The following is a 17,978-nucleotide window of genomic DNA, read 5'->3' on the forward strand; positions in this document are numbered from 1 at the left end:
TTTGACATTTACAACTAAAATATCACCACATAAATATAATTTTTAATCAAACCTTTATTCTTTTCAAATACAAGAAGACCACTTAATGATGATGTCTTTCCTTGATTTTACCAAATTGAAAACCTCTGGAATATAATCAAGAGGAAGATGGATCAAGCCATCAAACCAAGCTGAACTGCTTAAATATTTGCACCAGGTGTGGCATAAAGTTCTAAAATCAGTGTGTAAAACTGATGGAGGAGAACATGCCAAGATGCATGAAAGCTGTGATTAAAAATGAACAGAACTATTTTCTGCAAATAAATGCTCTACACGCAATATTTTTATTTGGAATTTGGGAGAAATGTTCATTTTACTCAAATATATACCTATAAATAGCAAAATCAGAGAAACTGATTCAGAAACTGAAGTGGTCTCTTAATTTCTTTCCAGAGCTGTAGTTATCGGTCCATATGTGTATTCAAAAATATATGAAATCCAAATAAAGACCTTATTCACAAATTATGACTTGTGCATGTTTCTCAGTGTAACTTGTTTGCCTATAATTAATGCATCATTGCTTTAAATGATATCACAAAGTGTTATCAAAGTTATATATATTTTTGCCTTTAAAGTATAGAGCAAAAAAAAAAACCTAATTCTGAGGTCCTTTAATTTGTTTATTTGTTGTTTCTTTTATGTTAATTCAGGATCTGTCAACTCAAACCAACTACTCAGTCATGTAAAATTGGATACAGGGAAAACTTATTTGACATTATTAAAGGAAATTATATTCTAAATTGATTGGCATGTGGGATAGGTCAGGAACTTGGCAACATGTGGCTGCTTTAGGAGAAAATTTCTACCGTGTCACATACCATAATCACATTTTATTGGGAAATGGCTTTTATGTCTGAATAAAATTTTTGAAATAATATCAACAGGAAATTTGAGCCGCAAAAAGGGAAACTATATACATGTGAATAATAAATGTATCTTACTCTAATTGGAATTAAAATGGCAATGATTTCATTGTGTAGAATTACTTGTGTATACAAATTTTCTTTACAATTATTTTGACATTACACAACTTGTATCATAAACGCATTTTTTTACAGTAAAGCTAAACCAATTTCCACACATTTTGAGGAATGGGCCAATGCGGGGGGAAAGGGTGAGGCTCTTTTTTTTTGGCTTTATGGGAAGCGGCGTGGTTGCGTGGGGAGGTGAAGGACGGAGTGGCCGGCCATTCCATCACTCAGCGCAATAAATGGATGCAATCTGTATCCCAGTACAGCATCGGCTGTTTTTAAATTCCACCTCTTTTATCCAAATGAATGATGGACTCTGGTACAGTGCACTGTGCGGCAATATTAATATACATCAGAGGCCAGCGCCCCTCACTAAATCAGAAAACTGGGGGTATTTGTTATTTAAATGACAAACAGCACACCAGGAAAGATGCGCAGGCAGAGGAGACTTTGGAGAAGAGGTGGACAAACCAATTCAGATTTCAATCCTGCAGAACTGTGCACGAGGGCCCAGGAACCATCAGTCTAATGAAAAAAGGCAGGCGGGCCGGCCCAAACGGACGAGGGGCTGATGCCTGGCACCATTTCCAATTCTGGTTCCCTCTCGTCATCTTCCCTCTCACGGACTGGTTGCAATAAGCGGGGCTTATGTAACCCCCATAGAAACTGGGATCCCTTTAAAGAATGTGTTGAAAAATATAATGAAAATATGATGAAAAATGACTGTCTCATAAGCAAAATATGTAATGTATGGTAATAATGAGGTGTGTCTACACAAACTTATTTCACACAGAACCTTTTAGAACCTATTATCTTACACCGATAGAAAAATAATGAAATGTGTTGAATAGGTACATTTCAGTCCACGCTAAAACAAATAATACACAAATATACCCTCAGATTTAGGTTTTATCTAGTCGTGCCTTAAATGAGTAAAACTTTATTAAACTGTTAGATTAACATACTATATTTAATAATATGTTATAAGTGAATTGGCATTTTCACATGTCTGCATTGACTCGTAAATGTAACCAAATAAATGTTATTTGTTTTTTTAGGATTATATGTGCATTCCAAGATCTTAATCTTAATCTCTTTCTGGGAAATTGCCACTATATGTATTAAAAGATACATTTAATAATAATAATTAAAAAAAAAAAAAAAATATATATATATATATATATATATATATATATATATATATATATATATATATATATATATATTTAAATTAGCATTTGTTTGTACTGTTTGTAGTGTGACTTACCACTGGGTCACTCTATATTGTAAAAGGCAAGTTCTGACATTCTTTCACATTGTTCATTTGTTTAATTTTATGTAAGATGGGATCCAATTACTGCTTTTAACAGTTTATCACTGTTACTGAAAATGGTACAATAACTGTACTAATGTATTATTGATATTAGCACTGCTGTGCTTAGGCCTTAAAAATACACTTTTGTTTAAAAGGATAGAGATTATTAATTCTATTTTTCAATAGAAAACAATGCAAAGTGGCTTATTAGCTGTTTTTAATGTTTTTTATATGGTTAGAATGTAAGTCCGGAACTGCCAGCACAGTAAAGAGCAGTTGGAAATGTCAAATTCTATAGAATATAGAATAAGAAAAAAAAAAAAAAGGAGAAGCCTCCTCCCGACAGTAAAGATATACTAAACATATCATGCTGCCAGTTAGTTCATGAACCCAGTTTGATAGGAATTCAAAAGCTACCCTTCTTGTTTCACTCAAAAACAAATATGCATGCCTTCTCACCGCTGCAGAACCTAAAGAATGTCATACACACCATTTAACACCACTTTATGGTTCAACAGGAAGTCAAAAAAGATTTTCCTCAATCAAAATAGCCTGTTTCACAGTAAATGCATAGGAGAAAAGGCAGTATGATATTTCACAGCAAGCCTAAACAGTGTCAGTATAAAAATAAGGGTCTTAAACTAAAGCTCTGGGGTACACCTTGGGTAATGACCAATGACTGATAACTGCAGGACAGCTGTTGATCTATAACACCAGTAAATGACAATCTGTCAGAATGCAATATAACAATAATGCTTCTTATCAAGCTGTGAATGAGCAGTAAGGCTGAGCAATAAATATTATACATATACAGGCATGTCTCTAATGAACACAAATCAAAATGTTTACCAAAAAAAAAGCATAATTGTGGGTTTATTGCAGTAAGGGAATAATTTTAGCTAAACAAGAAAGCTTTGAAACTGGACAGTAATTATTCAGGTCTCATGTAGCATCACCCATGTGTAATGAGAGTACATGGGCAGCCTTCCAGACTTCGGCTTAATTCCACCATGTTTTGATGAATTGGGAACACAAGCCAAAATCTTTGCAACGAGTAGCCCTGCCAGTCACAGAGGACAGATCACCTGCATCTGAATCATTCCTGATATTAATACAAAAACAAAGCAGCCTCTTAAACCCTTTTCCACCTTTACCTGGACTGGAATTACCATTAGTTATGGTTTCAGAATAATTAGATGTGCATTTCTGATAAAGACTGAATGTTTTGTCTTTAAAAAAAACATTAATAGACTCAAATTCAACTTTCTTTCTTTTTTTTTCATTAAATAAAGTAAACAAACAAATGCTAAGGCTATTGTTACTATCCTAGCCCTGTACAGTCAGTTTATGGAGAGGCAGTAACTAAGTGAACTGATACCTTGGGTGATAAGTGATTCCAATCGTTCATGCAAGTCTATCAGCCCTTCCTATTGGCTATATGTACTAGTGTATCTCCCAAAAAAAAAGATCATTGAAAAGTTACTTTATTTCAGTAATTCAGTTCAAAATCATATTAGATAGATGTCTTACACACAGAGTGATCCATTTAAACCATTTATTTATTTATTTATTTTATTGTTGATGATTATGGCTTACAGCCAATAAAAACCCAAAAAATAGTGTCTCAGAAAATGTAAATATTATATAAGACCAATTGGTACTTTTGGCAGTGTGAGCAGTGTGCCAAGTCCTGCTGGAAAATGAAATCTGCATCTCCATAAAAGTTGTCAGCAGAGGGATTTTTAGAAATCAAGGGATCAGTGTCTGGAGGAAAAGTAGAGTGATGTGTTTGGAGAGTCATCTCATCTGCTGGTGTTGATCCACTGTTAATAAGTATAAACTGATGCTTTTTATTATCTATTATAATTATATATCTTATTATATTAATGTAGTACTAATCTGGTCATGACAGTGGCCATTACCTGAAGTGGTGGTGGGACCAGCCGTGGTTTTCCTCCTCCTCTTGATGTCTCCTGTACACAGCAATCCCATTTGAACATTTGGCTGTCTACTGAAGAACAGAACACATATACAGGCATCACTTTTTAAGATGTATAAAAGTCACATTGTACATTTTAATACAGTGAGTGAACTGTAAATAAAGTCCACATGTGTGTTATGTAAAATGACCAGATAAGATCCTCTGAGAATTATCCATTTGCCTTTTACAACGTGAAAAATGATCCATTTGGAAAATAGCTGCAGTTAGAAGAGTGAAGAACAGCTTGGGGAGTTGGGATAACCTGCAGACCTGCAGCAGTTAAAGGCAGTAAGAAAGCAGTAAGATGTAGTGCAGGAGCTTTAACAGAAATATCAGTGGAGGAAAAGGAGGTGTGTGGGCCGTGTGTCTCTGTCGCTGCTGGCTACAGATAAACAAATTACCCTGGCTGCAGACCCCCCTGTGTCATATGTCAGAAGCCCCTCGTACAGGGAACCCTGATTACTGGGATGTAAAGTTAAGGTCAAGGTCCTCTCCACTGTGGAAAGGGGGGAGGGGGAGGGAGCGATGCTTTAAGAGCTGATGTGTGTGTATGTGCGTGTGTGTGAACAGCATCCGATTCGGTAAAATGCTGAAATTTTAAAAGCTCCCAGAACACAGAAAAAGAAATGTATGCTATATCAAAAACTCTACACATGTATGAAACAAATGTATATGTCAAATACATTGTGTGAATATTTCATGATGAACAGAAATGGTCAGGGATTATAGGGAAGGGCGATGTGATCCTAAAATAATATCAAAATATTTCCTGGTATTTTTGAAATAGCAATATGACATATTGGTGATATGACAAAACACTGAAAAGCATTTTAGTAATTTCCACAATACACTACTGCAACTATTATATTATATATGTAGAGCAGATGAAAAATAGCCATTTGGCTAAATATGGCACATTTGTATTATGAAATAAAGTTGTGTACTGTCCCTGTTAAGTTGTATACAGATAATAGTTTTAAACATTTAGTCAAAACACAAACTGTAAACATTTATCAGTTTTGTAAACAACAGTAAGTTAACAAGAACTTACCAAGATTTTGTATTAAATATTAAAAGTGTAACAAAATAACAACATAAAAATAATGTAATATAAATAAAATGTTTAGTGCATATGAAAAATAAAACTACAAAATATACCATTAAAGCTTCACAATAAATAACAAAACTAACAAAAAGTAGGCTGCAATTAGATTGCAGCTAGATTACAGCTATTATCTCAATATGGATTTTTTTATAGTTTAAAAAAATGATTAAGGTTTTATTGTACACAATACAATATGACACCTAACTGAAAATAATATTTAGTTTTATTAATGCGTTAAATAAATATCAATAATGGTTTATCCTTCTACTGTTGCCAAGTTACAGTTTCATCCTAATATGACGTTGCAATAGTAAAGAGATGCAACACAGTTACACAACATAAACAGTAAAGCTCAATCTTGACTCATCAAGACTTTACTCCCACATTAAACAGTAGTAACACTAGTAGAACCCCTAATTTCTCCAGTGTCGTAGGTCATTTCTGGCAGTCATATGCACCCCTCACCTCACACATGCGGAGATAGGGCCCGGTGGCAGCCACCTTTTAACTGGCTGCGTATTCCCTGACCTCAAAAGCCATAAATCACATGATACTAGTGCACCACCTGAGGAGGGGGGCTTGAGCGAAGTCTCTATGTTGTATAATCAATAGGTATAAAAATAAATGGCTTGACCGGTATTCTCCGCCTGCTACCCCTCTCTAATAAAATCCCCGTAATGCATATTTCATTTACTTTTATACTTATTGATTAGCTGTAGCCCAGTTAGTAAATCACGCGTCTATCGATCCCTCAATCGTAGCTCTGTCGGACAGCGTATAACCAGCCATTTGCCGCACTGATAAAGAGCTCAGCCATTGAACTCCCCACAGTAAATCTTTGCAAACTAACTTTTTAATTCCAAAATCAATGGCCGCTTAAACACCACATTATTTCACTCGCTGCTGCCCAGGCTGGTATTAAAAGTAATACCCAGATGCGCTTGTGTCTAATGCACAGGGCTATGGCCCTCCGTCTCTCTCCCTCACTCTTGCACTCTCTCTCTCTCTTTTTTTTTTGCTAGAACTCCCAGCCTGTCTCTCTCTCTCTTTCTTGCAGTCAGATAGAAAAGACTCAGCTCAGGAGAAGCTCTTTCTCAGGAGAAGATTCTCTTAGCACTTCTCTTAGTCCGACTTTACAGAAATGCATGAACCAATACACATCTAATGGTATTATAACATGAAAACCATTTTTGATTTTTGTTTTATTAATTTCCATTTCTTGCCTTTAAAAACACTCCTACACCACTGGTAAACTGCAGTGATTTAGAAAACATTGTACATATAAATCAATATATATTCTTCTTACCTATTCTTGTGTATTTACAAATATATATGTACAGTATATTTAAATAAACCACTTACGTGTTATTAAGTCTAAGTGTAAAAAAGGTTCCTATTTCCTATTTATAGAACCCGTGTCTGCATAATTTATCTTATAATTATTATAATTATTTATTGTATTAACCTACAAAAAATATGTAAGAATTTGTACATTAAATAAATTATCTTCTCAGTGGTGGTGCCCCAACTTACTATGTATTAATATACTGTATACAGAGCCCAGTTATGTGTCCCTTATTTCTTTATGTTTTTTCTTTATTTTTAACCCAATATGAGAAGCATGCTGACTCCAAGGCTGGTGCATTTAATCATAAAAATAATTGAAACCGACAATCAGAACTGAAATAATCTTGCTCATTTTAGTTACATTGCATAAAGTTTGTTTGTGTTTCCACACGGTTTGTGTTCAAGTACTTTTACTTTTACATGACTACAAATTTCAATCACAAAGCTAAGTGAACAATTCCAGCAGCATATACACACACCCAAAAAACCCAAAAAAAACTAATGCCGTGTCTGTTCTATATTACAATTAATTAAAATCGAGGTTAAATGTAATGCAATTAATCGCAATATTTAATTTAAGGTCATATCGCCCAGCACTACTGACTCTGATATCATTATGCATCCCCACTGTTGTACCCAAACAAAAACACATGAACATTACAACTGTCTGGACATATAAATGTCCAAACATGTCAACAAAGCAGTAAACCGAATGTTTTAGCAGTTTACAGTTACTTTTCAAACAAGTTTCAATAAAGTCCTTTATGGAAAAGCACCTGTATAAAAATTTACAACAAAATAGATGAAAGTCTGACTGATATGGCTGGTAAATATGTCTTGTGGAATCAGCCGTCCTTTATAAAAGCTTTTAGTGAGAAAAAGCTTTTATTGATGGAGTAAATGCATCCGGAGAGCAGAACTCATAAAAGATCATAAAAATTTTTCCAATGCAAAAACTCAGGTAAACTCAAGTAGTGGCTCAATATTATTGAGAGCAAAACTTTGACTGACTATCAATGACAAAGAGGTAAGCAAAAGAAAAAGATTCATCCGAAAAGGTCATCCGAGACACCTCCAAACATTTTTAGCGCTAGCTGGTCCCTTAGGCTCGGCATAAAAAAAAACACTGACACGAGGGTCAATCGTCATTCGCGTGCCCACACCTACAAAGCAGATATATCAATTAAAAATAATAAATCAAAAAGGCGCGAGAGCTGCGGCGAGCTGCCGGCCTGCCATCTATTTTCATTAGGCTCCAGGGCACTCCAGGTGTGAGGAGGATCTTAAGATGAATAGAGGTATTCAAATGAATCAAAAAGGATTAGGGTCCCCTGGGATTGCAATCAATGCCAGCAAATCAATAATCAATAGGCCACTCACACCAATATACTAACTGCTGACATCGAGATCTCACAATTAAAATGAAAAGCAGGCGAGAGGAGTGCTGGAGGACTATGATTTATCTGAAGCCGGCGAATGTCATTTAGAAATAAATAAAGTCGATCGAGAAAACTTGCGTGCAGCACAAGCAGGTGGGACACGGTTATGCATTTTAACATGGCGGCAGAGTGTGAGGTATTAGAGGGCGATCTGTCACAGCCTGACGCCTGTTCCCAGAGGATCACACCCATAAAAAACAATCTGTAGAAAGCTAATAACTCTCACTCTACTGTATATGATATAAGCACACTGATTGTAGTAAATAGGGATAAATAACTGAAAAAAGCACAAATTTACTATGCAGTTTTAGAAGGGCTGATTTCTGTGGGATGATAAACTGCTTCACACTGTTCCATTGCTTATTTGGATGGGGGAGAGTAAAGCACATTAATCTGCATTTCAACATATAGAAGACAGACACATGGTCATTAGTATTAGTGATGGTGCAATATTACTTTTCCTTTCTGATACAGATGTAGGAATCCTGGTTATTGATTACAGTGATGTAGTTTCTAGTAACATTATAACAGCTATAAAGAAAACAAAATTGTATATAGCATTTCTTTGTTATTATAAAGCACCTCTTCTATTTATTTGCTTAATTTAATACCTTTATTATATTTGAGGAAAAAAAAAACACCTGCATTGAATATTGACTCATAGGGACAGTTTTCCAAGCAGGGATTACGGTAAGTCTAATCTTGGACTACACAGCATTTTAAATGAAGATTTTTTATTCTATTTAAAAAGGAAATATAGTCTAAGGCTAGGCTTTATCCCTGCCTGAAAAACATAATTATACATTAGTGTATTAATATAGTCAGATCTATACATATTTGATCAGTAACACATTTTTGTTATTTTGCCACTGTATACATTACAAATGAAGCACTAAATATTTGACTCAAGTGTTGAAGCACTATTACATTAACCATTTAGAAATTACATTAATTTTTACATAGTCCCTCCATGTTTACAGGTAAAATAGTTCTTTATGGCTGTCCTGTTGTCATGCATGGAAAAGGAACATCAGGGGGCTTGTGATCTAAAGCATACCACATCATCTGTCATGGTGCAGGTATGAGGGCATGTATGGCTGTGGATGGAATTGGGTCAGTATTGTTTAGTTATGATGTGACTGTTGATAGAAGTAGTAGTAGAGGGAATTCTGCAATAGGGCTCATTCTGCACAATATATCATTTTAGCATCTTTATTCCAATGTGGGCATGTACAGTACAATGAAATGTTGTGTAGGTTAAATTTATTTAAATATTAAAATAGTAAAAAAATGTTTTGCTGTTTCATAAAAAAGGAAAAACAGCACTGTTCTGATACTCAATAATATATCTACCAGAGGCTGAAATGACATATGAATATGATTTTTTTCCCTCCAATCTCAGATACATGGTTCTATGACGTGGGATTATTGCCTTTAGACTAATTCTGATGAAATCTGGTTAAAATTCCAGCATGTTTTTATTTTAATAAAATATATATAATGCATAAAACATAACTACTAACTACTGCAATGCCAGATTTTCCAATGTCGTGCAGCCCTTTTCGAAGCGTACAGAACCATACTTTCTGCTCAGTCAAATTCTGAAAGCATACCACAAAAGCAACCCAAGCGCAAATGCTAAAACGGCTGCAATTTGTTTGCACATTAAACCTTTTTTTTAAACTGATTGTGAATGGGTTTCAAAACTACAAAAATTATGTTACTGTGCAAATACCTCTTAACATGACTGTAAATCTTATTTGTAAATGAGTAAAATCCCCTATATAATTATAATAGTATATACAGAATACATATGCAGCATAATATGTTTTTATGCAGTCGCAGGACGAGTTACTACTTTCGTTCTGTGTTATATGCATCGCACACATGTATACAATGAGTGGCTCACTATTGCAGCTGGGAGCTTTGCTGGAGGCCTGGGTCAGGAGGACAGACATGTCTTCCCCCCAGAGGCCGGATTTGAGCAGCTTTGGGAGCTCAACCCGGCTGCCACTAAGCGACGGGACACATCAGAGGCACCACGCGTGAATCCCCTCTCTCCCTCATTCATTTGGGAGTATGATTTATACTTTTTGAAGTAAAAGGGGTCTTGAATTCTTCTATAAAGGAATTAAGAGGACTCCCCTGAGTACAGCATTCAAATGAGAGCATGGCAATGATACCAGGGCCTTTTAATAGATAGAAATTAGTATTCAACATGCTTCAAACTCCAATCTGAAGAAAGCTTTCAGGTGGAGAAGAAAGGCAATGAGTATGAAAGAGAGCGCTAAGAAGTGCGGCCGCTTCATTGGCGTTGTGTTCTGCCCCTCATCAAGGAAAGAGGGAGAGCTTTTTAGAGTGGCCCAGGAGAGCGAGAGACAGAGGAAGAGAGGCAGAGTGAGGGAGAGAATTAAGAATGCACTGTAAATAGGCACCAAAGGCACAATGCAGTGAAGTCCAACATTCTTGGGGCAATTAAACTCTCAATAAGTACGCACATCCCTGAGAGCGGCTACTTGCCTCAGAGCTCGCATCGCCTTTGACTTGACACTATGACAGACAGCTTAGATAGATAAATGAATATATAAACTATAAACAGGAGCTTTTTTTCTGCAGTTTGAGCCATTTCCACTAAGAAAGTAGCATTTTCTGAAACGTTTATTTTACAACTTAGTTTTAACAACTAAGACAAAGAAATACACTGTTGCACCAAGAAGAAACAAATGGACAAGTGTGAAACTTGTTGGGTGGTCATGCCAATCGTCGTTAGTGATGAGTCCTGCTTTTGTTTTTACATGGAGATGACCAACGAATCTGTGTGTGGAGCCAGTGTAGCCAGCACCAAGATTAACAGTCTGTTGTATATCATGAAATATCATAATATTTTTGCAATAACAATACTCTTGGCGATATGACAAAACAGTAATTTTTTAATTATTATATATATTTATATCTTATGAATTTAATTATTTTTTCAAGAATACACTACTGCAACAAAATTTAATTTTATTATTGCATATGAAATGATATGGCTCACCCCTAACTAAGATATTTAAAAATACTATTATTTAATTTTATCAGATTTGTAACAGACATCAATGATCCAGAATGTCATGATCCTAATAATGCACTCCAAATATGTCCATATATCCAGGATTAAATAAAATAAATGATACTAGACATATAAAATCTGTCTCTAGTAGATATATATTGTGAAATGAGAATGGTGTGGGTATAATATTGTTCACAATATTCCAAAATGATGGTCATATTATTGTGTTTTATTTATTAATTTTTTTTTTACAATGCCAGACCATCTTTGCACTTTGACAGCCCACTGTTATGTTAATAAGATCCTGCAACCAGTGCTCTACCTTTATTGAACACACACTATTCCATGCTATCCCATCAAGAAAATGCTCACCCACACACTGCTGCCATCTTAAGAGATTGCCATTAGAATATTCAAGATGCCAAATCCATGCAGTTATCCCAGGACACCATTAAGAACATCTACAGGACATTGTTAGGAATCTATAAAACTCCATGCTAAGATCTGTATCTGTAAAAAGTTGTGCATGTCAATTATTGTTTCGGGTAACTACCGTAATTTTCCTTCCAAAGAGCATTGCAAATTGACAATTTTCTGGCCGAAAGTGTATGTATATATCTTACTACTTACAGGTTGCAACAGTTTTAAGTCCCTTAAATGACAATTTCCTTCATCTTAATAAAATTAATTCACTGTATGATATGGGTATAACCCTTATCTTCACCCCTATCTTCATAAATGAATGGTGACCATAAGAAAACACTGGGTACATTGTCACATCACACCATGCACATCAAGCCCCATTGATCAGAAGGTCACAGTTTGAGCTGCATTCCTGAGGGAGTTGTCCACCATACTGATTTTATACACATCAAAAACACACTGACCCTGATGAAAACTTTCATGCAGGTCAAATCGGTTAACTCTCCTACCCTCACCCACACCTCCACCCCCCACCCCACCGCTGCTCTTATTCTATGCACACTTCATTTAGACGAGTTAACTAAAAAAAATGCTCCGTCAATATTGAGCTTTGACAGCAAATCTGTTCCACGCTGGTTTCTACACCCCCAGGAGACACAAAAATCTTTTTTGATACATTCTCTAACCAGCTCAATCCCGCCTACAGTGAGGAGAGCTTTTTCCTGAAGTGAATGGCATAAATACAATAGCGGTTCACCTTGCCTCTTACTTCAATGATAATTTAGAGCAGTGTTTAGAGGATATAAACAAAGAGACAGAAAGCAAGCCACAGTTATTACACTGTGACAGGACAACAGCACTAATAAAAACAACTTCAAGCAATGACAAATATAATGCTCACAGCAAAGCACAACTCACTGCCCATCATTTCACAACATAGTAGAGCCAATAAGATTTTTTTAAATCAAGAAAAGCCTTTATACTGTAACTAAATACAGAGGATGTACTTTAAGGTGCAAAGTACTGGTAACAATCAACAAAAGAAAGGTTCAATTATACAGTTAAACATAATCATAAAAATGATTATCTAAACAGACGAAATTAAGATTAACTCAGGTTTGTGATACTAAGCATATCACATCATATGTCCTAAATGATGGAGGCACTGTCAGGGCATGGGCATGTATGGCTGTCATTTATCTCACTGTTGATAAAAGTTTCATTGAATTTGTATGCATGTGTTTAAAGCTACATTTTCTGCTTAGATTATTTTATGTTTGCAAACATTATTTAAATTCAGATTACAACCCACAACATTTTACAAAAACATTTAGAAATCTTCTTAACGCATAGAAACTGACTGTTTTTATATTAAATTATGCACTTTATCAAGTTTTTCCTTTATTTGCAATTATTTTCTATATCATAGTGAACACATATATAATTATAGGGGGAAAAAAATAGTTGGAAAAGAGTTAGAAAACCATTCCATTAGACTACTTCATAAGGCTGACTTAGAGAATGCCAAAAGCAAGCAAAAGCTACTTATTCTGGTTTGTTTTTACCTCCTTCACAGTTTTGATATATTCAATATAAATCTACATTCTACTACTTTTAACTAGTACTGTATTTTATCCAAAAAATAGACAACTCACAGGTAAATGCTCAAATGCTCACCTGTTTTTGCACATGGATGATGAGCAGCGGGGATGAGAGCTCTCTGGAACCATGCCAATTGGATACATGGGCAACGGACACAGAGGCTTCAGCTGAAAAGAAATTAAGCATGCAAATATTTAGTATATTTAGTATGGCAAAAGTGAATAATGCAGATAAATTATAAACTGTTAAAACAGATCATACCTGACTTCTGTCTCGTTTACCAAAGGAAGGTAACCAAAACCTGAAATAATAACATATTTTAACACATTTTGTTATTTATTCATTCATTCTTAACTGGGTTAAATGAAAAGCACCATGTGATGTAAGAAATTAGGAATAGGAAAAACATCTTACTCTTTCTGATAGGAGTCCTGTGGATAGGTCCTCATTTTGTCAACGAAAACAGTCATATTATTATCCTGCAATGCAAACAGAATACATACAGTCTATGATGTTATAACCTTGTAGAATACCATCAACATTGGGCTACAAAATATTATCAATTAATATAATTTTAACATGAACATCACAATGTGCATATGCTCAAAAGTCACAGCACAGGACTTGCAAAGTCACGAATGGCTAATTAAACTAAGTGTCACAACTTACTTGATATAAAAGAAAAAAATGCACTATTCTCATTTTCCATGACAACAACCTTTAGTATATGCCCAATATCATTTATTTTACTCTAATTGTCAATACACACAGTATAATAATAATATTAATATCATGGTAAATTAGATCAATGACTTCTGGAGGATTCTGGTTAAAAATTGTGGATGTTTTTAAACACTGCAGCCCTAGTCAGGATTCATTAATAGAACAAAAAAAGAATATTATACTACAGGTCCTACAGCATGTTTATAGTATGCCAGTTCAGTCTTACCCTGCCAGGTAACCTCCTTCTGCCTCTTCTAATGCAGCGTGCGGCCACACCCGGCAGGCGGTTCAGACGGGCATGATAACCTGCACCACACACACACACACACACACACACACATTTATTATATTTTTTAGACAGAAAATCTTAGATCATGTGCTGTCTTTATATTACCATACCATTAATTTTAGGTGCTCTCGCTGCACAGCTATTGTCACATGTGTCCCTTACATACATGGACAAAAGTATTGGAATACATTAATCAAGGGGTTAACACACCTCTTAATAAAACCAAAAGTGCTTCTTGTTTGGTATAACTCAAATAACCCTCTAAAGCTCCTCTATTTTGAAGAGTGAATTGTATTCACAGACATCAGTTATCAGTTCTACCTCTCTGATTGGGTCGGGCAGGTTGAAGGAAAGTAGCGGAGTGACTCCTCTCTCTCCTAGCGTCCAGCCCTGCAGGCCTGGGGGCTGTTTCTGACTCTCTGCTAGACCGCAAAGCCTGAACGTTCATTCCCGACACACACTCGCCTTCAAAGAACCAGTCACTCTGTTCATCATCACCTGCAGAGCGAGGAAAAACAAAATGTTGTTACTTACGTAGATAATACATAAAAAATACACTAGTACTCACACAGTACTGCTGTACACGTTTTATTTCATGATCACTGAACACACTATGGTACTAGGTCCCTAAAATAATATTACAACATTGAAATGTGATGTTATGAAAAAACAACAACAAAAAAAACACTGATAAATATTTAATTAACTTGAAGAACATACTACTGCAACAATATAAAACAAATATTTCTCTTATACTTTTTAAACATTCATACAATTATAATGTAAGAATATAAATAATGTGACAAAAATAATTTCCAAAAAAATTTACCAAAATAAAAACTTAAAGCTTTAGAGGAAATATAATAGAATGACAGAATACTACAGTAATCACAATATGGATTTTTAAAATCATGATATTACTGTGTCACAATATATTGTGTGCAATATGATACTGTATACCCCTAGACCACACAAAATATTAAGTGTGAAACACAGAATTGTATTATAATTTAATAACATTTTCTTAAAATGATCTAAATTAGTCATATCCCACACATTTGTCACTACTGTTCATAGGGTACAGTTTAAAAAGTTGCTCGTAGTATTTCTACAACTTCTCCAATGCCATAGTGTTTGAGTGTTACGCCAGTAGCCAAGTCTGCAGATTAAAAAGTAGGATTGTACAGTATAGAAAAAAAAATAAATGAGCAATAATGCTGTTGAATATCCCAATATCCAAAAGATCAAATTAGCTCCTCTAAGGTTTTTCAGCACTTGGCTTGGCTGCACTAATTATTGAAGTTGTTACAGTGCACTCCTTGTGTAAAGTGAGCACAATTTGCAATATGAAGCAATCCCTGAGATGCATGCGGGTAATGCAATTTGAGTTTGCTCTTATTCACAAAGTTATTGCACCAATAATGATAAAAGGCCAATAAAAAAAAAGATTTATCTTGCAGTCCCCAAGTATGAACAGTAGTGGCTATACCACAGAGTCAGCATTGACTCTATGTAGAAGTATAAACAGAGATGTATTGTAAGGAAGAAAAACTACTTCACTACTGTTTTTAAGTACTAAAATGCTGTATCTGTATCTACTGGAAAATATTTTGTTCTTCTTCTTCTTCCACTTTTACTTTACTACATATTTTCCATGAGTTTAATATTTTTCCTCAGATAAATGTTTTATGTGCTCCATCGTTACTTGTTATAATTACACACATTTTTAAAAATCTTTCCAAACCCACATTATCACTAAAGACAGAGTGGTACCTGTTCTGCACTGTCACTGGGTTTGATGAAGCTGCTCATCATTGAATAAATCAAGCTGATCTTATTAGAAGAAGACCTCCCTGCTCCAGTTTTGTCTTTCACTCTGAGAACTTTCCACTGCTTTCTGTAATAACTACACTAATATCACAGTACTGTACTTTTACTTTCAGTACATCAGTACTACATTTTACAATAAACTACCTGCAACACTTAAGCACAAAAAATGCTGAATACTGTAATACTTCCACTTAAGTATTATGCTTAGAAAAACAATTAACCTCTACTCAATTCACTTATACATTTACTCAAGTCTGGGTGTCTTGTAATTTACACATTTGCTTATAAGTCAGCATTTATTTCATGGGATGTGATAAAAGTTACAGTTTAATATACTGATTGTGTTGTGCATATCTCCTGAACTCTCCAGACTCTGTATTGACATACCGAAGCTACAGCTCCACAGTGTAGCTACATCAGTGGATCAGTGTTTGTGGCCAAGAAATAATTTCAACACACAACAGATCATAACTGGAAACATAACATTTCAATTACCCATGCAAGTGCCCTCTGTGTCAAATGGTGTTAAGTGAAGTGCAATCTCAGTGTGCCTTCTGGGTCAACTGAGAACTACATGAGGGGACCCCACCTCACACACACACACATACTTACACCTACCCACCCCCCCACTCCCACTCCCAGACGCAGTGCTCTCCACGGACCTGTCACTCACCCACACAGCAAGGCCATGCCTCTCACAGTCAAGGTGTAGTGACAACTGTTAAATCAGAGGATGCCTAGCGCCACCATGGCTAATGAGATTAGCAAAGCCTTCAGCGCTCATTAGCGCTACATGACAACCTCTCATTAGAGCCGCATGGGCACCCTGCAACTGCCACCCACGGTAACCAGCCCCACACTGCCACACCATCCTATGTGATTTCCCCCCTTTTACTTTACTGAATGCTTTCTTATGTACGGCTGGTTTTTACAAGCTAGATGTATTTTTTAACTTATGCTCTGCATTAGAAACAATTAAACATATGGTAAACATGCAGAAAATACACAGTTAATACAGAAATTACACAACAATGTATCCCTATCCCAGTGCATTATAAGAAAATAGACAAATACTTTTTAGGTAAACACATATAGTTCATAAAGCAGTTAATAAGAATGGCATTTTTTTCTCAAATCTATTCTCACTTATGCAATGCTTAAAGATATTTTGGGATTTCACAATAACAAATGTAAAAGAATAAAAAGCTTAGGAAGATACTGAATGAGGCCCATTGCTTTCCTCAAATATGTCCTAATTAACATACTAAAATATTACTAAATATTCTAAGGCACTCTTTGTGCTTTTTCTACATAAGCCATTTGTAATGTAGTTTTTAATAATCAATTCTTAAAAAAAACAATGCATGATTGCAACAATATTTTCCTTTTTATTTATATTTATTTAAACAATTATTAGCAAATCAGTACACAAGAACAAGAAGAGATGGTTGGGAAAACATAAAAAAAAAATAAATATGACAAACGAATCATAAGAAAATAGTATGCAATTTTACCTTAAATAGAAACTTACAGTACTTTAAATATTACTTTTAATCATGGGCAATTATACATTAAATTCAGCAACTTGATTATTTAAACTGACTATTTAAGCATTTCGGAGATTTATCTCTAAACAAGGTGTGAAGTAATAGTTACGAAATTATCTACGAACAATATGAATATTTTTTTTAAGAATAGCAAGGTATCCATGATGTTAATAGATAAAAGCACATATGTGAAGGATTTCTTTCTGAAAACTCTTTTGTGAATCCAGCCCCAGATTTTTAAATCCTTCCACACAGCACTTTCTCTAGCCATAGGTTTGTTTTTGTATTTTTCAGCAGCATGATTTGTATTCATTT

The 17,978-nt window shown here is 35.0% G+C and overlaps 1 protein-coding gene across 2 annotated transcripts in view; it reads right to left on the bottom strand.

Moving 5' to 3' along the window:
* The window catches only part of LOC103030817 (G patch domain-containing protein 2-like), a 46,504-nt gene that overhangs the window by 14,424 nt on the left and 14,102 nt on the right, over window positions 1-17,978 (bottom strand). The window contains exons 4-9 of one of the 2 annotated variants that reach the window (XM_049463680.1): window positions 14,608-14,784; window positions 14,224-14,303; window positions 13,689-13,753; window positions 13,536-13,575; window positions 13,350-13,441; window positions 4,248-4,333 (exon numbers count right to left, since the gene is read on the bottom strand). In XM_049463680.1, coding sequence (XP_049319637.1) covers window positions 4,248-4,333; window positions 13,350-13,441; window positions 13,536-13,575; window positions 13,689-13,753; window positions 14,224-14,303; window positions 14,608-14,784 — 540 coding nt within the window. Of the gene's footprint in view, window positions 1-4,247; window positions 4,337-13,349; window positions 13,442-13,535; window positions 13,576-13,688; window positions 13,754-14,223; window positions 14,304-14,607; window positions 14,785-17,978 lie in introns of both variants that reach the window. The other variant, XM_007257332.4, reaches the window with a different exon arrangement.

The sequence above is a fragment of the Astyanax mexicanus genome, chromosome 14 (assembly GCF_023375975.1).
Source record: "Astyanax mexicanus isolate ESR-SI-001 chromosome 14, AstMex3_surface, whole genome shotgun sequence".
Classification (NCBI taxonomy): domain Eukaryota; kingdom Metazoa; phylum Chordata; class Actinopteri; order Characiformes; family Acestrorhamphidae; genus Astyanax; species Astyanax mexicanus.